This window comes from Sparus aurata, chromosome 13, assembly GCF_900880675.1.
Source record: "Sparus aurata chromosome 13, fSpaAur1.1, whole genome shotgun sequence".
Classification (NCBI taxonomy): Eukaryota; Metazoa; Chordata; class Actinopteri; order Spariformes; family Sparidae; genus Sparus; species Sparus aurata.
The window spans coordinates 34,995,179-35,008,168 of record NC_044199.1 but is presented as its reverse complement, the minus strand read 5'-3'; the positions used below and the strand labels follow the sequence as shown (position 1 = coordinate 35,008,168).

General features: G+C 48.1%; 1 protein-coding gene across 1 annotated transcript in view; it reads right to left on the bottom strand.

The window, feature by feature from the left end:
• The window catches only part of LOC115593875 (transmembrane protein 132E-like), a 53,579-nt gene that overhangs the window by 16,549 nt on the left and 24,040 nt on the right, over positions 1-12,990 (bottom strand). Inside the window, exon 5 of the mRNA XM_030437547.1 lies at positions 8,741-9,020. Coding sequence (XP_030293407.1) covers positions 8,741-9,020 — 280 coding nt within the window. The remainder of the gene's footprint in view (positions 1-8,740; positions 9,021-12,990) is intronic.

Below are 12,990 nucleotides of genomic sequence, written 5' to 3'. Positions count from 1 at the left end.
AGTAAGAACCTCACACGACCCAGTTCACAGGCCCAGTCCTCTGATGGCAGCACATTTGTAACATGATGTTCAGCTGTATAATTCATAGTTCTGCCAGACAAGAACATTCATCTCTTTCTGGTTAGCTCGTTAACATCTTGTTTTCTCTCGGCCAAGATAAAATGAGGCCGGGAGACATCAGAACCAGGAATCTGAGCCCAAACATGAAGATGAAGCGGTTCTAGTGACTAAACAGAACCAGACCAGAATCACAGTTGTACAGTGATGCTGAGGAGGACCCCAGGGTGTGACGGTGAGCCTGGTGGGTGGCTCTCAGCACACCTTGGTGGAGAGGACGGGATCTGATCTGACGTCAGCCGTCACACTCTCTGTGTGTGTCTGTATAAATAAACAGTGTGATCTGACAGTTTATATCTTTATATCCACTGACAAATTAATTTGAACAGTTTGAAGCTGAGAACAGTTCAGGTGCAGGACTGACAGATGGTGGAGAGCGTCTTGGTATTCAGAGTTATTAATAAGACAGATCGGGACCGAGTCGTGGTACAAAGGCTCTGTCAGAATCAACGTCTGAATAATTATCCAGAAAGTCAAATATGAAAAATTGACAGGAGCAGCGGCACAGAGGATCATTTATTCTATCGGCTCTGATGTGTCTTCTGCTTTTAAAACGATACTCGGGGAGAAGCTTCAGCACTTAAAGAGAGAAATTAAACTTCAAACAAGATTTTATCACATTAAGAATAAAAACCCAGGAGAACGTTCCGTCTCTCGCTCTCTTCAGTTTGTGATGTTTGTCGTGTATCCACCGTGGATTCACTGACGACACGCTGCCGCTCGCTTTTCTTCTCAGTTTTCCAACTTTTCTCCGCTTTTTCCTTCACCACATTTCCCATCATGTCTGAGGAGAAAGGTTCTGGGATGAGTTTCCTCTGGTGTGGGTCGGTGGAGCGAGCTGAACTGATCTAATATCAGTAGAACCCGGTACTGGTTCATGACTTTAACTTCCTCAGGATACGTGGCTGAGCTGTCGTCAGCTTTTCAGGCACGCAAACAGAAAATGTTCACTAAATGTTGTTGATAAAAAACAAACCGATCATTAAAGTTCTTAGAATTCATCCTGAGAACATCTCATTCAGAACCACAGAAGTCCACCTGCTGGAGGCCACGTTACGTATCACTGAAGACAAAGTCTGCTCAGTTTGGTGCCGGTCGTCCACTTCTTGTTGAGATATTTCAACTTGGACCGACCAACTAACCCGGTCTCCACTGGAGCCGGGCCTGCTGGTGATGTGTCTGAACCTGCAGTGATCATCAGGAGAAACTCTGGCTGCTGGATGTTCTGTTCTGTTCTGGATGTTCTGTTCTGTTCTGGATGTTCTGGATGTTCTGTTCTGTTCTGGATGTTCTGTTCTGGATGTTCTGCTGGCTGCTGGATGTTCTGTTCTGTTCTGGATGTTCTGTTCTGGCTGCTGGATGTTCTGTTCTGGATGTTCTGTTCTGTTCTGTTCTGTTCTGGCTGCTGGATGTTCTGTTCTGTTCTGTTCTGGATGTTCTGTTCTGTTCTGGATGTTCTGTTCTGTTCTGGATGTTCTGTTCTGGCTGCTGGATGTTCTGTTCTGGTGTTAGACGGGTGGTAATCAGCGAGGATCAGGGAGCAGGACTCCCTCACGTCCGGGCTAACGTTAGCGCTGTTAGCCTCTGCGGCGTCTCGCTGGTACCTCTCGCTCCATGATTTCATTTTTCAGACACTTTAACATGTCTGAAAAATAAAAACACTCTTTTACACACAGATTCTGGAACAGTGCCTTTGTTTGTTGGTTCACTGAGCTGAACAGCGGTACCAACACCGGTCCAGTCGGTTCTGTTGCTCCCTCTGCTGGCAGATCAGAGGCAGAATGGAACTGGTCCTCCTCTGTAACTTTGTTATTCCTGGCAGTGTCACAAGCCATTGACAACATTTGGTCTTTATACAAACTGTCATTCTCACTGGACAGAACCGGGACGGAGGAAACGACTTCCTGTCCTTCAAAACAGGAAACACTGAGGGACTCTGGATCCAGAGTGATCAGCTGATCCACGTCTCCTGCAGCTGTGAGCTCCTTCAGCTTCAGAGGAGGTGAAGTGCAGCCTGACAGCAGTCACATGTTCTTCAGCTCGCAGCTCGTCTATCCGTCACCGGTGGCGTTGGCCTTCACAGGAAGTGGCGACTCTACTTCAAACAGCGGGTCAACGACGAGTCCGAGCAGCAGATGGACCGGCAGAGTCTCGCTGGGTGTTAATCACATCGCAGCACATTACCTTCTCAATGATTCTCTTCTCAAAGCTTTGAATTCAATAAATCATAAATCATACTTCTGCTGTGTGTTCAGCAGGATGTCAGCTGAAGATTTATTCATGAAAGCTGCATATTTCATGGAGACCTCATAGAGTCTCAGAGACACACCTGAGGAGTCGCCGTCCTCGCACAACCACAGAGGAGCAGACGCATCAAAGAAGTGAACGCTGCTCGAGACATTCCTCGTTAAGACTTTAAGACTTCGTTCAGACCTGTAAGACCTGTAAGAGCCGCACACTGTTTCAGAAACATTCAGCTTTCAGTTATCAAGAGTACTTTCATTATCAATTATTAGTTACCAGATATTTACGATGAGGCAGCCGAACATTTCCAGATTTTTGATATTCTAGCGAAGACGTCAGAATATTGTTCAGCCCTGTTTGTGATGAGAGTATTTTCATTAGGCTTTATTACTCTGCAGCAGATTTCAAGTTAAAGTTGCCTCCTGCAGGATTAAAGTAAAGTGGAGCAGCAGTGAGAGAACGTCTTTGTACAAAGTTTCCGTCTTGAGCGTTTTCTGAAAGACATCTTCAGCTTCCTGCTCGTCGACGCACCGTTTGGTTTTATATTTGTTTCTTAAGAAATGATCGCGGAGCTTCAGTCACTGTAAACGCTCAATGATCCTGTTTCGGGGTCATGTAGTCAAGTCTTGTGCATTCTGTAAAAACAGATATGTGTCTGCATGTTTTGACTCAGCACTTGACTGAGTTTACATTCTGAAGCCACTTTTATCTGCGGTCATGATTCTGACTGTTGTTTAAGTAAAGTGTGTTTAATTAGCGTCTCACATGCGGAGCCTCAACTAACAGCAGCAGACAGTAACCTGTGTTTGGATCAATAAAGAAAAACCTTCTCCATTCAGAGGAGAACTTTAGTAAATTGAACTGTGATCCATTTTTTGTGGACTTAAGCGACGGATCAATTTAGTGTGGTTACGTTTATGACGTCGACAAGCTCCAGCTTCATCTCTGCAGAGATGACGGGCGTTTTTCATTAGACTTTCCATCAGAGTAATTAACATCGACGAGCGCTGAGACGTATCCGGCCTCTTCATGCTTGTTTGCACAAAACACAAAGTGCTTCTCTTCCACGAGGATGAACTGATGAAATATAAATGTAATACCTCTTCAAACACAAGAAAAACTGAAAACACGACCCTCACATTCAACTTTTACCGTCGTGTAAACTCTCAGGCAATTACACATCCTCCCCCACTGCAGAGCAAGACAGAGCAACAGCTGGGAGACGAACCTCCGCAGGCCCAGCGAGGGAGAGGTTCTCTCAACAGCTCCAGAACCGCCTGCAGACCGTCTCGGCAGTCAGACGGGTTCTTCAGGGACCGATTTAACTTTATTAGACGGATCAACGTTATATAGAGGAATCACATGTTGGCAGTTTCATCATGTTCAGTTCATCACATCAGTCATTTCATGGTCACGTGACGTTGCCGTAACTTTGTCCACACAGCTAGATATTGTGGACAAAGACATCAGGACGTTTCCAGATGAGTTGTGCTAACAAATCAGGATGTTTTCAGTGAAAAGTTGGAACATTTCCAGACAGTTCTTAGACTTTTTTTTTATCAAAGAAATTTGGAAAACTTGTGGCAACAAAAGCCAATATTTGTTGACACAGATCCAGATATTTAAGTCAAACCAGATCGTTCCTACCCCAACCAACTGTTTTATGTGTCCAACTGTAAATCTAACGTGGGTTCAGAGACGGAAAGAGGAGAAAGTCACATGATGAACGTCCTCCAGGTCAGGACACACTGATCCTGGTACAGTAAGTTATGATGTATGATGTAGTCTCATCCTGCATAATGAACACAGAGATGTTTATCTGGAATCTATAGATGCTGTCTGAATATTCTAGTACACAGAGGATCTGTACGTTTCATTAATTCATGTGAGGAGATCAGAGAACTCATACCTGAGTCTGAGCACCACAAGTCATTTATATAGTGTATACTGAGTGTACTGCACACTGTACTACACACTGCACTGCACACTGTCCACACTGTACTGCACACTGTACTGCACACTGTACACACTGTACTGCACACTGTACTGCACACTGCACACACTGTACTGCACACTGTACTACACACTGCACTGCACACTGCACTGCACACTGTACTGCACACTGTACTACACACTGTACACACTGTACTGCACACTGTACACACTGTACTGCACACTGTACTGCACACTGCACTGCACACTGTACTACACACTGTTCACACTGTACTGCACACTGTACACACTGTACTGCACACTGTACTGCACACTGTACTGCATACTACACTGCACACTGTACACACTGTACTGCACACTGTACTGCACACTACACTGCACACTGTACACACTGTACTGCACACTACACTGCACACTGTACACACTGTACTGCACACTGTACTGCACACTGTACTGCACACTACACTGCACACTGTACACACTGTACTGCACACTGTACTGCACACTGTACTACACACTGACTGCACACTGTACTGCACTCTGTACTACACACTGTACTACACACTGACTGCACACTGTACTACACACTGTACTGCACACTGCACTGCACACTGTACACACTGTACTGCACACTGACTGCACACTGTACTACACACTGTACTGCACACTGCACTGCACACTGTACACACTGTACTGCACACTGCACTGCACACTGTACACACTGTACTGCACACTGTACACACTGTACTGCACACTGTACACACTGCACTGCACACTGTACACACTGTACTGCACACTGTACACACTGTACTGGACACTGTACACACTGCACTGCACACTGTACACACTGCACTGCACACTGTACACACTGTACTGCACACTGTACTGCACACTGTACACACTGTACTGCACACTGCACTGCACACTGTACTACACACTGTACTGCACACTGCACTGCACACTGTACACACTGTACTGCACACTGTACTGCACACTGTACACACTGTACTGCACACTGTACTGCACACTGTACACACTGTACTGCACTCTGTACTGCACACTGTACTGCACTCTGTACTGCACACTGTACTGCACACTGTACACACTGTACTGCACTCTGTACTGCACACTGTACTGCACTCTGTACTGCACACTGTACACACTGTACTGCACACTGAACTGCACACTGTACTGCACTCTGTACTACACACTGTACTGCACTCTGTACTGCACACTGTACTGCACACTGTACACACTGTACTGCACTCTGTACTGCACACTGTACTGCACTCTGTACTACACACTGTACTGCACACTGTACTAAACACTGTACTGCACACTGTACTGAACACTGTACTGCACACTGTGCACACTGTACTGCACTCTGTACTGCACACTGTACTGCACACTGTACACACTGTACTGCACTCTGTACTGCACACTGTACACACTGTACTGCACTCTGTACTGCACACTGTACTGCACACTGCACTGCACACTGTACTGCACTCTGTACTGCACTCTGTACTACACACTGTACTGCACACTGTACTAAACACTGTACTGCACACTGTACTGAACACTGTACTGCACACTGTGCACACTGTACTGCACTCTGTACTGCACACTGTACTGCACACTGTACACACTGTACTGCACTCTGTACTGCACACTGTACACACTGTACTGCACTCTGTACTGCACACTGTACTGCACACTGTACTGCACACTGTACACACTGTACTGCACTCTGTACTGCACACTGTACTGCACACTGTACACACTGTACTGCACTCTGTACTGCACACTGTACTGCACACTGTACTGCACACTGTACTGCACACTGTACACACTGTACTGCACTCTGTACTGCACACTGTACTGCACTCTGTACTGCACACTGTACTGCACACTGTACTGCACACTGTACTGCACACTGTACTACACACTGTACTGCACACTGTACTGAACACTGTACTGCACACTGTGCACACTGTACTGCACACTGTGCACACTGTACTGCAGACCTACCCCACGTCCAGCTGGTGTGCTCTGACTCTGCCACATGTCTAAATAGTGGTTAAGTGTGTTCAGGATCACACTGAGGGAACAATCGCTCTGTTAGTTAATATTGACGTATGACTTCCTGCGGAGGTGAAAGGTTCTGCAGATTGGAGTCGGGCCGGTTTGTGTTCTGCTCTGTGGACGAGTGCTTGGTGTTTGCAGATATTAATGAAGTAATCAGATCAGAGGACTCACGCTGAGCTCTGGCTTCACTTGGAGGAGCAGCGACTGTTCAGTAATCCTCTGGATTAAAACTCCCACCAGGTTTGCTGAGTTCTGAGACAGTGTCTGTGCCTCGTGATCACAGGACATTCACACTTTACACAATAATTAAGAGCTTTACAGTTTAACCTTTACACACTCCGTCTGTCCGTCACATCCAAACAGAAACACTTCATTCTTCAATAATCCCTCCAGAAAAGAATCATCTGATGTGGAGGCTCATCGCAGCGAGTGGACAGAAGCCGCTCCGTCTGTATTCATATTCATGAGCTGCTGGACGGTTTGAATCAGACGACTCAGAGAAGATTCAAATCCTCCCACAGAAGAGAAGTTTAGTGAGGCCCATTGTTGGGCCGTACGCAGCTCATCTCACAGAATCAGCAGAATCATTTCACTCCTCATTGTGAGATCGGCTCTGCACTCTGGAAATCTTTCACTGTGACTTCTCCATGATTTGAATTTTGTAAGCCATCAATCATCGGTGTTGAAAGGACGGAGATACCACTGAGATCTCATTTCTCTTTCATCAGGACACTTTGAGGGATTCTCTAAAGTAGTCTCACGTTCCAGCCAGTCGTCGTTCACACCTGCAGGGACGAAGCTGCTGCAGGTTTAATCTCAGAGACCAGCGATCAGCGATCAGTCGCCTTAAACATCATGAGGTGATGCGTAACACAGAACTGAAACAGAAATCTGCCTGTAAACACGTTTTCATTAGCCATGTCAGCTACCTCCACAACTATGACATGAGTGTTATCAGACGTTTGTACAGAAACGTTCATGTCCCCCAAAGAACGAATCAAAGACCTGAACTAACACTGAAAACCGTCCTGGACAGAATGAGACGTTGTGGCTCCGCCCCCTTTACGATGTAGAGCGGCAGGTAAAGTGTCGTGGACCACAGACAGGACGTTCACCCAGAACACGAGGGCTTTAGTGAACACGTTGTCTTGGCAACAAGGTGCTAGTCTGTCATTTTGAGCACGTTAGCATGCCGGCGTTAGCATGCTGGTGTTAGCATGCCATTGTTAGCATTACGTAGCACCGTGGCTGCAGTGTAGCCTCACATGGCTGTTAGCGCGTCTGAACCTCGATGATCTCTGAATATGAACGACTGGAGATCTGACACGGTGAGCGTCACATACACAAGTGAGCCCTGAATCTTTATTTCTTCAGCACTGTAATCCAATTACATTAGCTGTGAGTAATCCTCCATCTTGTTCTGAGCCATACAAACAAAGTTGTTTGATGGATGAATCATTTATTTATTTATTTATTTATTTGTTTGCTCGGCTGTGAGTGGCTGTGGCGAGTTGGGCCTGCTGCTAAATTGATGTATAATTATTCATAGCCTTCAACAGATTACAAATGATCCATTGCTCATTTAAAATGATGAATCGCTGACTGATATCTTTCCTCCCTATTCCTCCATCATCAGACGCATCCATCAGACCACCATTCTCCGTCCTGACAGGCTCAAACTGTGATCTCTCACCGTCATCTAAACTCTCACCAGCCGTTACTTCTCCCTGTCCCCATAAATGACCAGCGCAGCGGCGTAAATCACCGTCCAGGAGTTATAACAGAGCCGCTGCCTTTATGTGGACTTCTGAACGTGTCGCGGCTGATGCATTTATGTGAGCGCTACGTCAGAGACGAGTGGACGTCGACAGCAGGAGACACTTCCAGAGACAACAGGGTGTGTTTTACAGCAGACGCACAGAGAAGGGAAAGTTTAGGCTGATATCACCACAAACAATTACACAATCAGACTTCTTTTAAAAGGTCTGACATCAGTTCATACATGTGTCTCTGCAGCACACTGACAGAGACCGGTTTGGATCAGAACATGGTGATTCTGAGAGTTTCCTCTGTGTTTCAGGGTGGCTGGGCTCTGCTGTCTGCTGTCTGAGTCACAAAGGTTGTTTAAATCTACAAACTAGAGAAGCTGGAGCTCCGTGCTTCGGCCCCTCTGTCACTTTTAGTCTCGCTGTGATTTGACCCGGTTCTGCAGCAGGACAATGAGCCCAAACACACCTCAGGACCAAAGAAGACCATGAAGTCCTGACATCATCACTTGTAATGAAACACATTATGTCGACGAGTGTTCTCAGCATGAAAATAGAACTGGACCTCTTACCTTCAGCACAGTGGATCCCAGCTCCAGACCCACCAGGACCGTCCGGTCCACCAGCTCTGCTATCCTGGGGTCGGCCACCTTCAGGGAGTCCTGGACCAGGTCTGTGACGTCCACCTGCCAGTCGGGCCCCAGCATGGTGATGACCTGGTCGGTGCCCTCTGTGGAGGTGGTGTGGAACTGGGTCAGCACCTTGACCAGGGCCCGCTGGTACTGCAGCGTGCAGCCTCGACTCACCGGGCGCCCGTCGTCTTCGTCATCAGCGTCGCTGTCTCTGGTGCTCCTGGGAGGCAGAAACAGGAGGAAGGAGATTAGATCAGAACACGTTACTCTGTACGGTACGGAAGCCCCGAGGGGCCAGTCTGGTGATCTGTTTCCTGAGTCCGATCTGAATCATTTTCTCTCCTGTGTTTATGATTTGAGACCTGCTGGGAAGAAAAGGTTTGCAGGATAATCTTTATACGTTCCTTCAGTTTTTGTTCCATCTGTGTGATTTATTGTTCCAGAGAAACGCCGACGAGTGAAACTGAGTGAAATCATTTCAGGAGGAAAACAAAATGTTTCAGAAGAAAAAATGAAGGAACGTATGAAGATTATCCTGCTAAACTTTTCTTCCCAGCAGGTCTGAAATCATAAACACAGGAGAGAAAATGATTCCGATTAGACTCAGGAAACAAAATGTCTTCCCTCGGCCCACCGGGCTCCACGGTTCTGATATGAGGTGTCTCCTGAACAGCCTGTGGACGTTGTACCAGATGATTTTAAGCAGTGACTGAAGTGAAACTAAACTCGGCACACAGATCCGGTCAGTGTGTCTGGACATGTCCACCACAGAGATGCAGAGTCCCTCAAGAGGAGCGTTATAAAGTTAATCAATCAGAACTCGTCGCCTCTTCAAAGCGAGCAGCTGCTGCTAAACGGCGCTCGGCTCGGTGGCACGATGCTACGTCTCAATTTGTGCCGTCTGTTCTTAAGGGTCTCTGCTCGTCTTGTAATTTGACATCATAGCACTGATGAGACGCTCGGCAGCGCTCCACACACATCCATCACAATGTCTGTTCTGATGAGGAGGAAGTCCTCCGAGCCAGCAGGGAAGGAATGATCGGCACCAGAAAGCAGAGTTTTGGACCGGTGCCCTTCTTATTTCACAGGAGCCCTGGGCAGCGGGGTTAAACATGCCAGGTGCATCACCCACCGAGCGCAATCTGCTCCGCAACAAGATGTATGAGCTCCCCAACTTCCCTCAGCAGGCCTGACAATCTGCCAGCTCCCACTTAAAAAGAGCTCCTCTGCTTAATATTTGCTTTGAATTAACTGTGAGGACGAGTTGAGATTCAGGAGAGGCGGCGGGGCTGTCAGCCTCCGACAAACTAGATATCCTACACATCGATTCAAGGAGCAGCTCCCATTATCAGGCCAAGCGCTGCCGACCAGAGCGCTCATAGACACTTACAACGCTCTCAGTCAGCAGACAGATGCATTGTTGCCTGTGCGTTCACACCTGTCTCACCTGCAGGCGGCCATTATTAATTCATCTCTGCATGCCTCCTCTCACCACCTCACCTCCACCTCTCACCACCTTCACCACCACCTCTCACCACCTCACCCACCTCACCTCCCACCTCTCACCACCTCTCTCCACCTCACCTCCACCTCTCACCACCTTCTCACCACCTCACTCCACCTCTCACCACCTCACCTCCACCTCTCACCACCTCTCACCACCTCACCTCCACCTCTCACCACCTCCACCTCCACCTCTCACCACCTCACCTCCACCTCTCACCACTTCACCCTCCACCTCTCACCACCCTCACCTCCACCTCACCTCACCACCTACTTCACCACCTCACCTCACCACTCTCACCACTCACCTCACCTCTCAACCAACCCATCACCGCCCACCTCCACCTCTCACCACCTCACCTCCACCTCTCACCACTTCACCTCCACCTCTCACCACCTCACCTCCACCTCTCACCACCTCACCTCCACCTCTCACCACTTCACCTCCACCTCTCACCACCTCACCTCCACCTCTCACCACCTCACCACCTCACCTCCACCTCTCACCACTTCACCTCCAGCTCTCACCACCTCACCTCCACCTCTCACCACCTCTCACCACCTCACCTCCACCTCTCACCACCTCTCACCACCTCACCTCCACCTCTCACCACTTCACCTCCACCTCTCACCACTTCACCTCCACCTCTCACCACCTCTCACCACCTCAGCAGCACTGCAGCACTCTGCTACAGACACGTCGTCAACACAGGAAGTCATTAAACGTTACTTCAGATAATCTGAATCATCTGCAGACAGAACACAACATGTCACCGGGCAGGACTCCAGACATGTGACTGCAGGTAGATGTTAAATAAACAGCTGCTTATTCTCGAACACATTTCAAACTGGTGTCTGTCTGACTTCAGCCCGGCCTCCAGAATAAATGTTCAGTTCATGTCACGTATATTCAGTAAAACCACGATGAGTTCAGTTAGTTTGAGTTGAATCTTCTCTTTCTCTCTCGTCACCACGCTGTGTGAACGCTCCGGTTAGACGCAGGAACAGAATCCAGCTGTGGATTATCAGGAAACGTCACGGTTTGATTCAAATATCTGATCAGTCGCCACAGAACTGCCTGTAAATGTCCCCACAGACTCGTTGGCTGTAATAACTGCTAACCTTATATCCTGGACTGGGTTGTAACGGCCCGGATTAAGATCACTGATGGTACTGAGGTTGAGATGTAGGCGGGTGGCGCTGGCTGCAGGTGACGTGGTGCAGGTGAGGCTCCTCGGGTCACTGCAGCCACCTGCAGGTTCATTCAAGCATCTTTAAGTTCACCTCTCTCCCTCTGATTACGCTCGGGTCAGGAACAACCACTTCTGCTCTACGGCTGGTTGAATTTGTTACTTTGGATGAATAAAAAATGCAAACGTCTTTTAAAGTCACTGTGATTTTCTTACAATGTGGAGAAGCCACGTGAGTCGACAGTGAAGCTGCAGACATGAGAGAGGCTGAACACAGCAGCAGGTTCTTCTGCAGACATTTACACTCTATAATAATCCTGCATATTAACTCTGACTTTATATAAGAATGAAATGTTGCAGTATAATTATTTGAGTTAATTCAAAATACTTAGTGTTTATGACGGCTTCTAAAGTTTCAGACCTGAAGGACGAAAGTTCTTAAACTCAGACGACGGTTTTCTCATCAGTGTGGTTGAGTTCGACCATCTGGAAGTCAAATCACTGTAAAGAACTGAAGGAATAAAATACTAATCAGATAAAGATTAAAGTTTAAAATAGACTGTGTTAAAAGTAACTTTTTTAACGAGCAGGTGTGAGCAGAAGAACCTGATCTGTCATGATGAACTTCAGACGCAGTGTGAACTGTGGCCGGTAAATCAAAGACAGATTAACTTTTAGATCAAATAACTATATTCAAATTCCAAAGATAAGACTTTATATTTCACAGAGCTTCTTCTGGTCCATATCAGCTCCGTGGCTGGTCCAGGTCTGGACTGGTCTGGACCGGTCTGGTCCAGGTCTGGACCGGTCTGGACTGGTCTGGACCAGTTCTGGACTGGTCTGGACTGGTCTGAACCAGGTCTGGACCAGTTCTGGACTGGTCTGGACCAGTTCTGGACTGGTCTGGACTGGTCTGGACCAGTTCTGGACCAGGTCTGGACTGGTCTGGTCCAGGTCTGGACCAGTTCTGGACTGGTCTGGACTGGTCTGGTCCAGGTCTGGACTGGTCTGGAAGTGGTCTGGTACTGGTCTGGACTGGTCTGGTACTGGTCTGGTCCAGGTCTGGACTGGTCTGGACGTGGTCTGGACTGGTCTGGACGTGGTCTGGACCAGTTCTGGACTGGTCTGGACTGGTCTGGTCCAGGTCTGGACTGGTCTGGACGTGGTCTGGTACTGGTCTGGACTGGCCTGGACCAGGTCTGGTACTGGTCTGGACTGGTCTGGTCCAGGTCTGGACCTGGTCTGGACTGGTCTGGACTGGCCTGGACCAGGTCTGGACGTGGTGTGGACGTGGTCTGGTACTGGTCTGGACCTGGTCTGGACTGGTCTGGACTGGTCTGGACTGGCCTGGACCAGGTCTGGACGTGGTGTGGACGTGGTCTGGTACTGGTCTGGACCTGGTCTGGACTGGTCTGGACTGGTCTGGACTGGTCTGGACTGGTCTGGACGTGGTCTGGTACTGGTCTGGACTGGCCTGGACCAGGTCTGGTCTGGACG